General features: G+C 43.8%; 1 protein-coding gene across 1 annotated transcript in view; it reads right to left on the bottom strand.

The window, feature by feature from the left end:
• Positions 1-275: 275 nt before the first annotated feature.
• The window catches only part of SLC6A11 (solute carrier family 6 member 11), an 89,191-nt gene continuing 71,388 nt past the window's right edge, over positions 276-18,078 (bottom strand). Inside the window, exons 8-15 of the mRNA XM_041427555.1 lie at positions 14,476-14,579; positions 8,276-8,400; positions 6,470-6,582; positions 4,640-4,777; positions 3,999-4,101; positions 3,187-3,287; positions 1,762-1,932; positions 276-428 (exon numbers count right to left, since the gene is read on the bottom strand). Of these exons, the coding sequence (XP_041283489.1) occupies positions 276-428; positions 1,762-1,932; positions 3,187-3,287; positions 3,999-4,101; positions 4,640-4,777; positions 6,470-6,582; positions 8,276-8,400; positions 14,476-14,579 (1,008 nt within the window). The remainder of the gene's footprint in view (positions 429-1,761; positions 1,933-3,186; positions 3,288-3,998; positions 4,102-4,639; positions 4,778-6,469; positions 6,583-8,275; positions 8,401-14,475; positions 14,580-18,078) is intronic.

Genomic DNA, 18,078 nt, shown 5'->3' on the forward strand with positions numbered 1-18,078 from the left:
GTCTAAAAAAAAAAAAAAAAAAAAAACATTGACCATAATCACCATATTACAAGAAGTCATCACTAACAGACCATATAATACTATTTCTTTTTCTTTTACAGAATCATTACAGATAGAGTAATTTAAAAAAATCACTTTTTAAACAAGTATACAATTTTCACTTTAAAATTAACTGGTTAATAAAATTCTGTGCAAAACAAGCCAGCCTCTATAATTAAGTGAATTTATTTATTTCTTTATACAAAAAAAAAATAAAACAAGAAAAAAAAGTTCTTTCAGAAATGTGTCTCCTTTTCTGTGATGGTGGAAATGGTGCCATCTCCTTTCAGTTTGGCATCGCAGTCATTTATTGCTGCAATGTAGGCTCCTCCTCCGAGCTTGCCCCGCATTTTCAGGTCTGAGCTAGGTGTAATCAGCTTCCTGAATTTCTAGAAAATTGGAGAAATTGGAAATCATTACGTTTTTCTTGGCCACAGCCACACCTTTCTTTAACAGATTCATTATAAAAGGCTTTACTCCTGCATGTCTGCATTTATTTCCCTGTTGTGGACACATCCTCAGACCTGCAGGCTGCACAATTCTGGGTAAATCCTGCTAGACCACAGAAGGCAAAACTCAAACCCAAGTGAATTTTCATGCTGATTTAATCATCCCTTTTCATGAAGACTCTCAGCACTCTGTCTGTTCTACAGGTGCATTTTGTTTCTCATTTTATCATCAGTGATGTCCACTGGAAAAAGCAAATAAACCAGAGACAGCCGAGGTGTGTTTAGCTGCGATAAAGCAAAATCTACTTTCTCTTTTCTAGCAATGACATCCACAGCAAGGCTGCTGCTCACAGCAGGAAGTTGGCTCCTCAAGAAGCTCCCAGCTGTGATTCAAAGAATCTCTTGTCATCCTGGCAGGGAAAAGATAACGACCTGTCTGCAGTGCTGCAGCTCCAGCAAAGTCCGCTCACCTGCAGCACAGGTGGGGCTGGTGCACTGAGGAAATATTTAATGTTTAGATTTGTGCAGACTTCCTTTTTTGACTCTCTGAGACAACGGACAATGCACTTTTAGTTTATATACCAGTAAAGATTTCCTAGGCAGTCTCCAGGCTGTGTTTAATCAGCTGAACAGAGTCTTTGCAATATGGACAAAATGAGGCTTTTCTGCAATGTTGGAATTCCAAATGGCTGAAAAGGTTTGTATTTTTGTTCCTTCCACTGTTGCTTCCTTCACTGCCTTTCTTTGGAGCTCCCACAGAAACAAGCAATCTTCCAAGCTTAAATTTGATAATATAACCTCAGCCTAGACCTGAGCTAACCTGAAACCAAATGTCAGAAAATTCCACTGAATCTCTTTATTTGCCTGAGTTTCTCATTTAGAGAACTGAAATTAGGAAAACTGTCCAGAAAATGGGAATGTGGGCAACCCAGCTCCTGGAGAAAATCCTGGCAGCACAAAGAAAACTATGGAAAAAGGTAATGGCTGGTACAAACCTTGAGGGATTTGGGTGATGTTACAGACATTTTAAGCTACAAATTGTGCTGGGACAGAGCACCTTAAATTGGTTAATTTACCACTGGCAGCAAAAAACCCAACAGGAATTCAGGACAAAGCAGGGAAAGTTCAGAATTCTCTTTCCAGCAGCAGCTGAGAGCCCTAAGGCAGGGTACAGGGATGTGGCACTGCTGTTGTGATGAAAGGATGCAGGTGAGGAGTCCCACCCCCTTCCCAGCTCTTTTTCCAGCATCACTGCACTGCAGCTCTCTCTCACCTCCATGAAGGTGCCTTCTGTCTTCCAGAGCTTGATGCAGATCCACAGCGGGATGCAGACCATGGAGGAGAGTGCCATCATCCACCCGATGCCGTAGCCCCAGTCAGGGTAGATGTACACATTGTTGTACTTCAGGGGCTTGTATTTCACCAGGAAAAAGATGAAGATTCCCTGAAACAAGCAGAGGTATTGTCAGAGGTATCTGGGCAATCCCTGTGTGTGTAACAAGGATTTGGCTGAGTGTTTAGGCCAGGCCAGGCTCCCTGAGGAGGGAGAGCAGAGGGAAGCTCTTCCCTCAGAGCAAGAAACCCACCAGCAACATCTTTTCTGTACAGCTTAAATAACACATCTCAGAGGCTCCTGCAGAAACGAGCAACCTTTCAAGTTTAATCCTATTTACCTCTTGATGACAATAAACCCTGCACTTTGATGGCAAACAGCACCTGGGCAGGAAAGATTAAGTTTTGCTACAGTGAACCAGCTGTGATTAAATAACATGAGCTGGGTTCTCTCCAACCTGTCAGGATGAAAAATGAAAGCCAAAATTTTTGAAGTTGCCTGAATCCACTGTGTTTATCTGCAGTTCCAATGCTTTCATCCTGCCAAAACCCCCAAAAAATCTGTCTAAATTTCTAATCAAGCAGCTTGGACCATTTCAATGTATGAAATAGAGAAAAGCTACCATGTAATTTTCTGCAAAGTGGTGAAACGAGTGCAAAAGAGCCAATGGTATAGAGGTCATTTCAGATTTGGTGCAAATGGGTCAGAAATTTTCCTAAGTTTGCAAATGGAAGCCTGGATCTCGAGGTACCCCAGCTGCTGTGGTTTGCAGTTGCCATCACTGGAGCGTTACACAGCTGGAAGGGGTTTTGGCACCTCATCCTCAATTTTAAGGGCAATCAGATCATGCTGCTTTTGGAACTTTGTCCCTGTGATGCTGCCACAGCTCTGCAGAGCTGGCACCAGCTTCCTTCCCCTCCTTCATGCCAGTGGGATGAGTTTTTGGCCTCTCCTACTATTTTTAAAAGTAAAAAATGTCTTGTCTCCTTTGGAAAATATCTACTCCCCCCAAAGAGAGAGGAGAAGGGAGGAGCAAGCAGCAAAGGACCCAGCACAAGTCTGGAGGAGCTCAGGCTGTGTATTGGCACACAAGGTGCACCAACCACAGGGAAAAACATCTCTCTTGTTCTGGCAAATGTTCATTTAGGACCCTGGCATTATTTTTGTTCCTATGATTGTACATACTAAGACTTCTCACAGAATATTTAACAATGTTACAGATCCTACAGTGTTTTTTATTTGAAATACATGCTACAAATCAATAGGCATTTCTCTCAACTATTAGTAGCAGCAAAAATAGAAAAAAACATGTACAGGAGCCCCTCTTTATATCTAAAACAAGTGTTTTGGACATTCTGTACTTACTGCACAAATACCTGGAGTTAGGACCATCCAGCACCACTTAATCAGCGACACAGGTTTGTACCCAATCATGTCTTCAATGTTCTCATAAAAGCGATTGCTGCCTGCCCAAAACCAAAGGAAAAGCAGATGTAGAGTGCACATGGAAGGGGTTGTCCAGATCAGGATTTGAAACAGTGAAAGACAAACAGGGGAAGGCTGAAGCTGCTCCTCTTTCCCTGGAAAACTCCTCCCTGCCATCTGCCCTGTGCTCGTGGTGGGGTTGATCTACAATTCCTGCTGCTATGAAACTTTTGGTGCTATAAAACTTTTATTTCGTACAGATCATTGTATCTCTTATCAGAGATGGATATTAATTAGTGTAGCACAAGCTGTCACAAAAATATGAACATTTCATTTCATCCTACTCTCCTTTTTCCTCCACACCTTGAGTTTTTTTTCCTTCAAAGGAAGTATAAACCTAATATATTCTGATTAGTTGGTTTATTCTCTTTGTTGTGGGATCAGTCTGTAAACAACTCCAGTCAAAGAGTATCTATTTTATATATAAATATATTTAGATGTTATATTTAGATGCTACAAGCTCATGCGTGAACCCAAGGATAGCTGGGCACGTGTGATCTGCAGTTCTGTGGTGCTTTACAAAGTGAAATTATCCATAGTGTGCATCTTTGTGGAGAAAAAGGCATTTATGACTTTTTTTGGGGGCATGACAATGTGGAAGGTCCCATTCCATAAGGGTACAAGTTTCTCACTTTGCTTTTATGCAAATAGAAAGCTTTGATAAGAAAAACAGAGCAATTTTCATCACTCACCATACACCCAGCCTATGCAGACACACTCAAATATGGCCACAAAGAGCAGGCACATCCCACTGGCTGCATAGGAGTCAAAGAGCTGGAAGACATACATCCCACCCTGGAGGAGAAATTAGGAAAGGGGAAAAAAAATTGGGTTAGCACCAGTGGGAATATTTCATAGCATATCTCTTTTAATTACACTGTCAAGCTGTTGGCTCCCTAGCAAGCTTCTTACTCAAGCTGGTTCCTTCTTGAACAAAGAATATTAATTTCTTGGGTTTTTGGTTTTTTTTTTTTTTTTTTAACTCTGCACTTCTTTAAGGATGGTAAATCTGGAGTGGAGAGAAGTAAATTTGATTTTTTTTTTTTCCAAAAATGCTCTTTCACCTCCCTGCTTTTACCTCTGTTTTTTTATCACATCAAGCTGTAGATATTCCCAGATGATTCTGGGATTAGCTGACTGACAGTCTGGACACATGCTTGGCCTTGATAGCCAAGGAAACAAACCACATCACTTTGGGTGAACAACCTCCATATTGCATTCTACTTTGGCACAGCACAGGCACAACAAATGAGATAAGAATTGTTTTGATCATTCTTTTCTCTGCTTCTCTCAGGTTCAGAGTGTGAATCCCACAGAGCAGGGCAGCTCTCACCTCAGTTAACATGATGAGGCCGAGGAAGTAGGACACGACAGAGAGGCCGAGGATGAGCAGCTCCCTCCTGTAGCCCCTGCGGAACACCTTGGGGTACATGTCCACCACGGCTGTCACAATGCTTTCCACACACACAAACTGCAACAAACGACAGCAAAGATCCAGTCAAATCTTTCTCCTCAGTTGCTGGCATTGGGATTTGCCACCTAACACTTTAAATATCCTCCTGGTTTTCATCACTGAGGGTGGGTGATCCCTGGGGATGCTCCATAAGCAGAAACTCAAACTGAGAGGAACACCTCAGGAACAGTGAAAAAGTCCAAAGTTACGGATTTCGACCAAATTCAAACAGTTGGATTCTCTAAGCACAGAATCACAAGGTTGGAAGAGACGTTAAAAATCACTGAGTCCAACCTGCTCCCTGACACCTCAACTAAACCCTGGCACCCAGTGCCACATCCAGGCTTTGTTAAACACACCCAGGGATGGTGACTCCACCACCTCCCCGGGCAGCCATTCCAGAACTTTATCACTCTTTCTGTAAAAAACTTTTTCCTAATATCCAACATGTATTTCCCTTGGTGCAGCTTGAGACTGTGTCCTCTGGTTCTGTCAGCGCTGCCTGGAGAAAGAGCCCAGCCCCAGCTGAGCACAGGCACCTTTCAGGAGCTATGGAGTGATAAGGGCACCTCTGAGTCTCCTTTTCTCCAGGGTAAACACCCCCAGCTCCCTCAGTGGTTCCTCACAGGGCTTGTGCTCCCAGCCCCTCTCCAGCCTCGTTGTCCCCTCTGGACATGCTCGAGTGTCTCATCTTATCTCTAATATTATCCCAGACTTCATTTGCCCTGTAGCAGGTGGACTAAATGAAAATTAAACCTTGCAAATGTGGCTTGAATGAGAATTAAATAATGTACAAACCCTTCATGGGGTCATGTCACTCCAGGCACTTTTGCCAATTTTGCCATGCATCCTCCAACTTGCTAAAGGAGCAGCAGGGTTTGGGGGAAGTTCTCTCCATTTACCAGAAGAGAGAAGTTCCCCAGAGCTGTGGAGTGCCCAAGCCAGGTACCTCTAACAAAGGAGGGCAGGAACATGTTCAGTGTCTTTAAACGTCAAGAAAAGCGAAAGGCCTGAGCAGAATAGACACTGGAATAGTCAAGAGCAGAATCCAGGAACTGCTCACTTAAAAAAACCCCAAAAAACAACAAAAACTTTTAAGAACCTGTTAGATCATTAAGGAGAGCAGTTATTAAAACATTAAATTTAAGGATTGAAAATGTCATGCAGAATGAGCACTGCTGAGCTCTAGAATCATAAGCTTTCTGTACCCAGTCATGCCAAAGACTGAGCTGATTGCTAAAAATCCCAGGCACTTCACACTTCTCTTCGAGCAGCTTTTGTAATTTTTACAGTCACACAGGGACAACGACTTCTGTGCTGCCCCTTTGCTGCAGGATATGACTACACATTCCTTGCTATGGTATCTTGCAGTAAAAATACACCATAGAAAATTACATTATCCCTATCTGATATGCAGCTTCAAAATTCATTGCCAAGTGCTATAAGGACGGGCTGGTATTTTACTGAAGCGTGAATTTTAATCAGCCCTGTTGAAGTTCAGACTGATTTCCATGTTAATAATGAAAGCTGGAGTCAGGCTGAACCAGCCTTTGCAGTGAATCATGAAGGAACAGCCAGCATCACAACTAAGATGTAAAATAGCAAAGAATCAAGTTAAGGTTCAGTATTTCATCAAGCTGATGCTGTTTAGGTGTGATTTCCACCTGTTGGGGAGGCTAAAAACTCATTGCAATGGGGTTTGTTTCATACCTGACTGTCCAAGCCCAGGAAGATGAGCATCATGAAGAACAGAGCTGCCCACAGAGGAGACAGAGGCATCATGGTGACAGCTTTAGGGTAAGCAATGAATGCAAGCCCTGGTCCTGAAAAGGAGTAAAGAAATGAAAAGTTTATACTTGTGTGGGAGTTTGAGATAGAGTTCATCTCCTCCAGAGCAGCCTGAGCTGTGGGAGCACAGCATTGCTGACACCAAAAGTGTGGCTCTGGCGGAGCAGGGCTCTCAGCATCACTCTTCAGACTGTTCTATCTGAACGCAGCCATTTTCTCACTTTTCCTCTTCCTGCTCCCTTGCCCATCCCCTGTGGAAGCTGAGAGAGTGAACAGCAGCGAGGGTGCCCAGCTGCTGCTCAGGGTCAGCCCACCACAACCTATTCTTCTGCCATGGCAGACAAGAAGAACTAAAACCAAGACTGAACTCCTTGACAAACTCTACATCTCTCATAGTCTAAACAACTGGTGATGAGGCTTATCAGAAATGGCACAGCCCTGCCTGCATCCTGGCCAAAGGATGTTCAGCTTCTCTTCAGACATCCCAGTGCTTTCTGTTCCCCTTTTTTGTGTGGATGTGCAGCTCTACAGACATCCCTGAATAAATCATAGCGTGTGCTCCTGTGATTGCCTTATATAACTTAGGAACACATCCTGGAGTTTTTATATATAACCTAGGAATATATCCTGGAGTCTTTATTTTTCTCCTAACCTGGTTCAAGGCAAAGGTTGCTTCCCATCCTGCTTTGTGTTTTGTGGTGCTGCTGCTGTGTGACATGGGCTACATATTTAGAGAAATCTTCAAAATAGAACATTTTTGTAACAACACTGATTACTTCTCAGAGCTGCTAAGATACCTTCTCACCTTGCTCATGTTTTTCTGTTTTTCATGTTTTGTTTTTTTTTAATTTTTTTTTTTTTAATTTATCAGCTGCTTTTTATGAAGGCAGCCAGCTTTCAAAGCAGGGGCACAAAGGCCCTCTCCCAGACACTAAAGGAGCGATCTGCTCCTGCTGCAGTAACTTCAGTGCAGACCAGTTACACTCTGCTGCTTCTTCATTTAAAGCAGCATTTATAAGCTCCTATAATGAAGTGCAAGCCAGTTGCATGGAATTTAGGAAAAGATAAATATTTTCCATGAGAGCATCAGTGAAACCCTGCTTGTTTTGCAGTTTTCCTGGGATTAACTCCATGAGAATCATTTTTCCTCCTCAACAGCTCAGCATTACATTGGGGTTTTTTTTGGGGGGTGCAGCCTCCTGTTATTTTTCTTCTGCTTGAGGATGTTACAGCCACAAAGGTGTGGAGTAATTTCCTTTGGCTGCCCAGCTCCAATGGTGGTTGTGGATGGTTAATTTTTCATAAATCTGTGCCTGTGTGCCCTTCTGTGTGCCCTTTAACAGCTGCAGCTTTTCTTCTTTAATATCCTTTTAATTTTTTTTTTTTCCAGAAGGAAAAAATATTTGTGGATTTCAGTCTGTCTCATTGAAAGAAGGTGGAATGCAGGTGAGGATTAACACTCACAACTCTGCTAAACAACATTCTGGATGCTCAGCTGGAGTAAGTTTGTGTAGCAGGGACCCCTTGAATTCATGAATTTGGTTTTATGCACAGCAACATTCATCTTTTTCACACACAAATGTATGGCCACAAAAATAGTTCAGAATTCTTCCTGCAGCAGTTATTCCATTGAGTCATCTCATCCACAGGCCATGGCACAGACTGTGAACTCTGGCCTCACCCTCTGGGCATTTCTTGTTAACTCAGAAATCTGCTTTTGGAACTCACCTGATTCTGCAACTTCTGCAATGGGCACGCCTTGTTCATAAGCCATAAATCCAAGAACTGAAAAGATAGCAAAACCAGCAACAAAGCTTGTGCCACTGTTCAAGCAGCAGAGCATGATGCAGTCTCTGAAAATATAAATAAAAAACACTGCAGTTGATCTCCAGAGCTGGGGTTTCTTCCATCCGCTGAGCCAGAGGACTGACAGAACCCTGGGCTGCAGGAATGGAAAGCAAGTTGTTCATTAACAGTGAGGTCCCAACTCATATTATTCCTGAGAGCAACCAGTTGCAGGAGGACACCATCAGAATATCCTTGCTTGTGTTTTAACTGCTGGAGTTTATTTGTTGCAAGTCACTTGCTGTTTTCCAGTAAAATCTTTAAAAACACCTAAAACTATGTCAAACATGTAATAATTGTTAAGAACAATTTCTCCATAATAATAATGCTAATAGATTCCAGAGGGTGTGAACTCATTAATAAACTCTATAAAATAGTAATGTTTGTTTGGTGGGAAAAAAACCCCCTGTGGTCAGGGATAGCTCCTTCTATCCCTGTTAAAAAACATTGGCAAAATACATCCGTACAAAATACAGCTGCAATTTGGTTTCTAGACATATTTAAGAGGCTGTGGGAATGAAAAGCACTGCACATAATCTGGAAGTGTGTGCATGCCTAAAAAGCTGTCTAAAAAGAGGCAAAGGCAGTGCAGGGACAGAGATGTCACAGACAAACACATCCCACACTTCAAACCACAACAAGGACAAGGCCAAGGTGAAGGAGGATTTCTTTGCCCAGGCTGGAAACGTCACAAGAGTAAATCACTTTAAAGAAAAGGAAGATCCTCTTACAGAAAGGTGTGATTTGCCCCAGAGCCCAGGGAAATATTGCTGTTTCTGCTGCTCTGACAGCTCTCCAGGCGTGACAGATGATTGATGCTGACAGTCACTCCTTGGAGACTGTTTGCAGAGACAGGTGTGTGCTTGAGAAAGTAACAATCTCACCTGGATATCTGAGGTAAATTAGGGTTCTTACCCACTCAAACACAAGGCAAGCCTGGAGCTGAGTCGAGCCCATCCCTTAATCTGCTTTATCCCCCTCCCACTGTAGCTCTGAAGCAAATTTTTGTGCAAGTTGTCATTAAGAAGAAAGGACCCTGTAAAATCCAGCAGATTCCTAATCACAGCTTCAATAATTCAGTAAAGGATCACATCTTTGTCACAGATTTGCTGTTGAGAGACAGAGACAATTCCTACTTCCAAGTCCTGGCAATTATTCCCTCCAAACTTCTCTGCTGATCTCCCTGCTTTGCTGCTTGTCTCATTTAGTATTTTTATCCTGCAACATCTCCTCAGTGTTTGGAGCTCAAAGTGAGGTGAGCAGTTCCAGCATCTTGTTCCTTTACTAAAGAGCCCTGCAGTGTCTCCCAGATCTGCCCAAAGCTCTTCTGACTCCCCTGGGATTCATCTGAGCACGAGGCACACGCATTTCCATGGCAGCGAGCACCTGGACATTCCTGAGTTGCAAACCAAGGACCAGCTCAGCCTCTGGGCCATGGGAGGCTTTGGCTCCCTCTCATCACCTCAGCTACACTTCATTTAACTATTATTTTTGGAAGGTTTTATGTTTTCACAACAATTTTAGAGTAAAAGAAATCTCTGTGGCACAACATCTACAAACTGCTAAAATGTGCCCAGCAATGAGAAAGAATGAATATTCCCATTTGTACTGGAGACTCAGACATGGACAAGTGCAGCGATGTTCACACTTCTTTCATGCCTGGACACTCTCTAACACTGTTCATTTGCAGCGAAATATTTGCTGAAAAAACAATTCTAAACTTTATTCATTTGCTTTTCATATGAAATTCTCCCTGTAGTTATGCCCAGCCAGGCCAGTTCTACACTTTGGATGTTTTAAAGCAAAATAGCAATCCAAAATAAAGGACTGAGGAGCACAGAGGCCGTTGTGCTTAACAAAAAACCAAAAAAAAACACAAAAAAACAAAACAAACAAACAAACAAAAAAAAACAAACCAGCCCCTTCTCAGTGAAACTCAGCTCTGAAGAGCTCTGGAGGGACTCTCACCCCACCTCTCTCACCTCAGGAACTGGTGAGTTCAACACCGAGAAATTGAACCTGAGTGTGACGGAACCTTGTTGCTAGGAGAGGCCAGAAACATGAATTTTATAATCCTCTGGGAGGAAAAGAGAGCTCCTGCTTTGGGGGGGATGCAGCCAGATGATGCCTCCACTGGGCATAGACTGTTTTCTTCAGATAAGATTTGGTTTAGATAATTCCCTGCTTCAAATGCTGTCTGAACAAGATATTTCCTTCTGTGGCACAGCGTATTTGAGAGCTGCTGGTCCCTGAGTGGGAGAGAAAGGCTGAAACCCCTGGCAGTGATTCCTCAGGTTTTAGCTTTTATGCAGCATCCCAGGTGAGTTAGGGGGAAAATGGAATGCCGTGGGAGGACATCCTGTTTGAGTGACACCGAGACTCTTCCCCACAGTGCTCTAGTTTCTTCTGGTTCTGTATGTTAATGACCTCAGTGACATCATCCCTGTTCTCCTCCCCAGTTCTGGAAAGTTCACTGCTTCTGGTTTCCCCATTGGCTTACCTTTGTAGACACTCCTCCCCTGTATCCCCGTTGGATGTTTCCCCCAGACCCTGCCTTCATCCCACCCCTGATCCCTTTACCCATTGGCCCTCAGACTGTGACACCCCACCCACTCCAGGCTCTTTATAACCCCTGGGCCCTGCTCTGTTTGAGCTGTTCTGTTCGTGCATCTTTTCAATGTGCTTGTTTTTAAACTGCCATTGGAAATTCATCCAAAGAGCCTCGCCTGCTTTTCTCCGTTGACCTGTATTTACCAGCTGGCTGTGCAAGTGTCTGGTGCCTGCCTGAGCTATCCACCTTCTCCAGAGGAAGGCCCTCTTGGGAGGGTGGCTGTGTGGTTACACTTTCATACTTTTCACATTCTGTGCTGCTTTAGTGTGTGGGTCTGAGCTTCACATCAGGGCATGGTGAGCTCTGTGCACAGAGCAGGGAGACAAAACAATTCCTGCTCCAGCTGGGCACCAAGGACAAATGATCCAAATCTCAGCCCAGGAGCACAAACCCCGTGGGCTGGAGAGAGAAAAACAAGCAGGATGGGAGTGCAGGGGCTGAGCTGGAATTGGACACTGAACTGCAATGTGCACATGGAGCAGAGCTGATCCCAGGGAGAGACCCCGTGAGCGCTCGTGCATTTTGGGACCATTTGGGTTCATCTTGGGTGCAGCCCTGGCTGGGCTCTGCTGCTGCCCAAGGTGGATCCATGGAGGAGATCCTTTGAATCAGTCCCTGCTTCATTCTTTAGCTCTGTCCAGCCTCTGTTCCAGGGCAGCCTTCTCAAGACATCAGCCCCTTAAAGTGGGGCAGAGCCCAGCTGGACAATCTCCCAGAACAAGAGGATCGCAGGGATCTCCTCTCTCAGGAAACTCTGGCAAACCACAGCACCGTGGTACAAATTACTTGCAGGATAAGTACACCTTTCTCCTAGGAAATAGGAAGAAGGGGATTTTCATCCTGCCCAGCCAGTGAGGTTCCTGTTCATTTCAGATAACACCACCCCAGCTGAATGGTTTCATCCCAGGGAGGCAGTCACAGACTGAACACAGCTCCGCTGGGATCCTCATAAAAATATAACCTTCAGTTTTCCTTCCCTTGGCTTTGCAGGAGTTCTACCAACCCCTCAGCTCCTGGTTTTTATCCCCCAGGCAGAAGTACCTTGTAGTTCAGGTATTTTTTTTCTGCTGTGGGAAAAAAAGCCAGAAGGGGGATATGTGGATCCATTAATTGTGAAACCAATAAGTTTTAAAACAGGAGCCATGGGAAGGTCAACATGAATTTCTTATGTGCACCCTTGGCAGGAGGACACCAGAGCCTGACTGAAGCCCAGACTGATTTCAAGTGAAAGGAAAACTTCAAATTTTTATGAAATCTTCACATTCTTCCAAATTAAACTCCTGCCAATCAGCTGAATAATTCAAGAAGTGCATCACTTCTCCTCTCCCTGTCAGACAGGCAGGACATTTCTGAAAATTCATCCTGCCTACCTTAAGGAGCCTCTCTGAGCCCACAGAGCCCCTGGCATTCCTCCCATCCCTTCCTTGTTTTTACGTATTCCTCAAGACCCAGTTGAGAAATTGCCATTTATCTTTTCCTGCTGGACTAGAAACTTGACAAAGGACAAATCTTCAGGTCTTAAAAGTTTTGTCCATGTGTGTAATGACTCCTTTATCTCCTGCTCCACAGTGGGAACAGGGGAGCTGACCCTGGACTTGTACCTGGGAATGGATTTGGGATTCTGAGCTGGATAAAAATCAGAGGAAACATTGGTACACCTGTCTGTGATCCCTGTGGGGAAACACTGCCAGGGTTTCACCTTCTCAGAGGAGTCACTTGGGATGCAAACTCTGGGGCATCCAGGGAGGAGCAGTTTTTATGTTTTTCAATGAAAGATATGTAAGGATGATAAAAAATTCATTTCCCATTCAAAGACATGAAGTGACTTTTGCAATTCATTTATCACATTAATGAACTAAATCAGGTTTAAATCTTTAAATTCTTTAAATTAAAATCTTTAAATTCACAAGGCCCATATGCAGTCCTGACTTTCCCATTTCCCACTGAAATACCTCTTGCCATTATTTTCTCCTGCAATTTTCCCTTAGAAAAGGGAAGTAAATGGAGTAAAAAAGAGCAGAAGACATTGATGTTATGATCAGACTGTGGGATTTTCAGAAGAAAAAAAAAAAACTTAGCTTGATTTTATTAATTTTAAGTGCTGGTTAGAATACAAAATTGTGGTTCTCACATCAGAGCTCTGTTTATGTCTTGCCCTGCCCAGCTTGGCCACGTTCTGCTCTTCCCTGCTGTCCTGCCCCTTCCCTCAGACTCGTTAAAATCACATGTCAGGACGCATTAACACGGATTTCCCAGCTGGGAAATTTGGGAAATGTCTTGTGAGGGGAATTGTGGAGCCTGGATGGAGTAAAAGGTGTTTGGCTGCAGCATCCTGCTCTGGATCTTCAGAGCGGAGTTTTACCAGCTGAGCCCCAGGGTCAGGGGGAAGGAAGAAAAATTCTTGAATCCAAACTCCTGCTTTCTGTAAAAATAAGAAACCTCAGGAAAAGCATTCCTGCACTCCTTGAGGCACTGACAGTTTCTAGCTGGGATACAGCTGGAAAGAATATAAATAAAACTGAGTAAGAGAGGAGAGGAGTGGTGCCTTTGCTAAAGCTTGTGCTAATTAGGGGAAAGGTTCATTAGCAGCAGCTCTGGAGGTTGTAGAGGACTCACACCACTTTCTGCAGCAAAACATTTTGCTAAGACATGGAAAGAAGGAGCATTTCCTAAAACTGCCCCCTGAGGTCTCCAAGTAAAACTGTAATTTAGAATTTAAATAAATTTGGGGGGTTGGAGGTGGTTTGTTTAGGATTTTTCCACTTTTGGACTGTGTTATTTCCTTTACAGAAAAATGAAATACTAATTCTCTGTCTGGAGATCTTAATGGAGTTACTACAACCAAACTGTCCTTGTAGGAATTTTAGGAGAACTAATTCAGTAACTATGAATTCCAGAAGAAAAGATTGGTGCTCATATTGCTGTCTATGCCAGTAACATGGAATAAGGATTTTGTGCAAATCAGTCCTTTGGGCATTGACTCAGGAGAGATGAAAACCTCCTGAAGTCATTGACAATTCCCTCCATGGGAATACAGAGATAAGCCACTAAATGCTCCCCATTCCCTCTGGGTTGGGGACTGCAAACTTCCCAAAAAATGGGGAAAAGTGGCAGTCAGAGCATAGACCAAACTGAGGTGATGATTGTTAATGACAATTTTTGGTAGTACTTTTTAAAAGGCAGCTTAAGTAATGCACACACTTTCAATGATACCTGTCTGAAATCCTGCATTTTTACATGAAATGTCCATCTCTGTGTGTGCTGAGGGGCTGTGGAAGGCTCAGGTTTGACCAAAAGGGATGAAAACGCCACATTTTGGATCAGAGTTCCTCTGGAGCAGTTCCAAGAAACATTACAGATCTGTGTCCTACAAAACCACGTGTGTATGCTCATGGTTATCCCTGGAAAAAGGGGAGGGCAAGTGATTCCAAATGTCACCCCAAGAGCAGAATTCCAGCCTGGAAGGCATTACCTGTAGCAGTTGTTGTTGTAGTTGTTGTAACTCCCCAGGGCTGTCAGGCACCCCAAGCAGATGGCGTAGGAGAAAAAGATCTGTGTGCCAGCATCCACCCACACCTGGAGACAGAGAGCAGGGAGAGCTTCAGAGAGCAGCCAGGAGAAATCACCTTCCTGCCAAACACGGGCTGCAGACCTGCACAGATGGCTCTGCAGGTTAGGAGGGTCTGGCAAAGCTTTTACAAATCATAACCTTAAAAAAAATAATGTGCTGAGAGGGAAATTCCCCTCCCCATCCCAGCTGGTCTTTACAGGCTCAGCCTAAAGGGAGACAGAATTCCTAGAATGAGAAGGGAGTCAGAATTTCCGTTCCTAGAATGGAAAGGGAGATGGAATTCCTAGAGAAGAACCTCACCCATTAAATTCATTAATTGCTCTTAGACAGTTTTAGTAATTGCAGCCTAAATAGAATCACCTGCATTTATCTCACTCCCGTTGGACAGTTATTTATTCAAATTTAAAAATGTGGCCTGAATAAATGCTCTAAAGACAAAATGTGCTATTCCTAGATAATACATAAATTAAGCTGGGGAAAGAAGGGATAACTTATCCAGGGAAAGGATGTTTTCAGCAAAATTTAATGGATCCAACAGGCACAAAGTTACAGTTCTGGTCACTGTACAATCAACAAATAAAAGTTCTGTAGAGCTTAACAAGTCAGTAGCTTTGTAATGCCATTGTGGGAACATTTGTATCCTAAAGTAATGCAAACAATTTTAAATCAGAGAAAAGGAAGCGTGAGTTGACACAGTGAGATTCTTCTCCTCAGAACAACCTCAGAAAACTAATGAGCAGGTTCATTTTACTTTAAAATTATTGCAGCAAAGCCATTTATTTCACTTGACCAGTGTGGGTGTGTTCCCACTGGAGCTGAAGGTACCCCTTGAAGTCCTGGATATGGAGAACCCAAACCCACAGAGCTGCCATCCAATAAAATCCTGCTCCTGTTTTCCTGGGATAAATGATCTCTGAGTTAAAGCAGAACAACCAAAACACCAAACCCTGAGTGATGATCAGAGGCAGTGGCTGTGCAGCCATTCCCTGCTGAAGTTGGAGCCAGGGAAGAGGGAGCACAGCAATGATTTCAGTACCAATAACAGCCATCAAATCCTCCTAAACACACTAAGGGGATCTGTTTGTTTTACAGCTGATCAAGTGAGACCTTGCTCTCTGAAGCTGTTGAGTGTTTCTGTTTAGAAATAACATTAAGATCACATTTGATTTACATCAGACGCTTAAAGGGTTTCGTTGCTGTCACCCTGAATAAGACACAGCTGGTTACATCCCAGAGCCTCACCAGGAAAAGCTGCACACAGAGAGGCTTTTGACAGACAGGCTCTTTAACAAGACTGGAAGCTCCCAAAAAACTGTGAGGAGCGTGGGCCAGCTGAAAATAATCCTGAAAATGTCTGCTGGGGCCCAGACAAAAGCTGGGAAACTGGATCAGCTCAGGGATCCTTCCCTTCCCTCCCTGCCGTCGCACAGCTGCAGGGCAGGGCACTGAGAGGAGCAGCAGCCCCTTGTGCTGGCACAGCCCCACAGGGCTGATTGTCCCTGCTGGACCTGGGCCCAAAGGAGAGCTGTGCTGGAAGGGAGCAGCTCCAGAGCTGCTGGAGCACAGGAGCAGAGAGCACATCCCTCTGGACCCCCTGTGCCACACAGAAAAGCAGATCAAACTCTGGCATTGCTCTCTGAGCGTCACTCATCACGAGGGATGCTATGTCCTTCAAAGGAAACAAAGACTGTCACATCCCACAGGGAGTCAGCCTAAAAAGTGGCAAACCCTCTGAGAAACCTCTTCTGCAAGGAAACAGTCACATATTCTCAAAAACTGGAATCAGACTGAAGAGAGGTTTTGTTGCACTCTATGACATCAGTCTAGAAATTCCTCAGAACTTAGGACTGATGTTTAAAGAGGAATGGAGAAGCAATTTTATTTGATGAATGGAAGAATACAATCTGTATAGCTTCCTTTGGGTTGTATGCTCAGAGAACAAGTGATGTTTAATCCGTTCAGGTTTCTAAAATAGCAAGAAGTGATCAGCAAAGAGGCAAACAGAAACATAAATTTAGAAACCACAGGTAGATTTTCTGTGGCTGAAAAACACAAGAGCAGGAGTAACCCTGGTGTTAACTGCCAGATACACCAACATTTCAAGCCCTGAAGGTGGCATTTCAGACCAGTTCTCCATCTCCTTCCCCAGCAGCCAGGGGCCATCTGACATTCAGCCTCAGGCTGCAGCGCTCAGTTCGTGGCAGGAGGATTTGGTGAGGCCTCAAATTGTTGATTAGCCTGATAGTTCATTAGTCTGTGTCACCCCAGTTTGCTCATTCCCAAAGGGCACCTCAGGGGAAGTTGTTCTCATTCCAACGTGGTGGGCTCCTGTAGACACCAATCCCAAATCCAGGTGCCTGCCATTCAGGTGCCAGCCACCCGGCTCTCAGTCGCAAAACCATTATGGGATATTTCTGAGAGTGCTGAGTCTGCCTTAAAGCAGAAGTTGTTCCCCTTTCCATGCAGAGCAATGACATTCTGAAGGGCAGGGCCACAGAGGAGGAGCTGGAGCAGCAGCTGGGACCAAAGAGGACATTGGTCTGGAAGGTGACACAGCTCAGTACTTCTCTGCCATGAGGAAAGGACCTGAGAACACCAGAGAACACCCTGTGGGTGCTTCATGAACTTTGGGCCTTGAAAACCCTTAAGTCAGTGATAATAAATTCAATTTAGCACTCACAAACTTGGCATTGGAACTGTTTTCTAGTTTCTATCAGCTCCTACCTTAAAGAATGCAAATAGACATTTTTAGCTTTATTCATCTCATATTAAAAGTTTCCATGCCGAAACAAGATCAAAATTAAAGCTCAAAAACTTTGTTAACTAACCCTAATATTTGAAAAATTGCAACTTCAAAGGACAGAACCTTACAAAACAACAAACAGGAGCATTTTCTACTAAAAATGGAAAGTGCTGCTCTGCAACATCCTGCTCTCAAGTCTGGCAACGCCCCCGTTTTAAGTCTGTCTGGGTAACCTCAGTTTGCCCTTCTTGTGGCAGCTCTAGGACACAGTCTCCATTTCCATGGGTGTTTTCTCTGCCCAGGGAGATGAATTGATCTGGCCAAACACAGGATGCTGCTGTCTGGAGGATGCCCTGCCTCCTTTGTAGCTCATGCAATGAAAGCAGGATAAGGAAGAAAGAAGGGGAATGTGCTGTAGTGCAGACAACAGAGCCCTGCTCTGGAGAATTAGGATCTTTTCATGTCCCTGCCATAAAGTTTCTATGGGATGTTATGTCCATAAATCACTTCAAGCAACCTTTTCTCACATGTTCCTTGACTTGGCTGTCCCCCAATGGGTGTCCAAAGCAAAGGAGAAAGTTACTGCTGCAGATAAAGTGAATTAAAGTCACTTCTTGAACAACTAAAAAACCCCAGAGTTTAACAAACCAAATTGAAAATCCCCAGAAGAGTGACGGTCCCTCGTTTTAGTCTCAGTATAAATGTCTTTCTGTCAGTAAGATGGGGTCATGCCATACACTGAAAATAAAATAAATGAGGTA

This window comes from Onychostruthus taczanowskii, unplaced genomic scaffold, assembly GCF_017590055.1.
Source record: "Onychostruthus taczanowskii isolate IOZ18803 unplaced genomic scaffold, ASM1759005v1 scaffold116, whole genome shotgun sequence".
Taxonomy (NCBI): Eukaryota; Metazoa; Chordata; class Aves; order Passeriformes; family Passeridae; genus Onychostruthus; species Onychostruthus taczanowskii.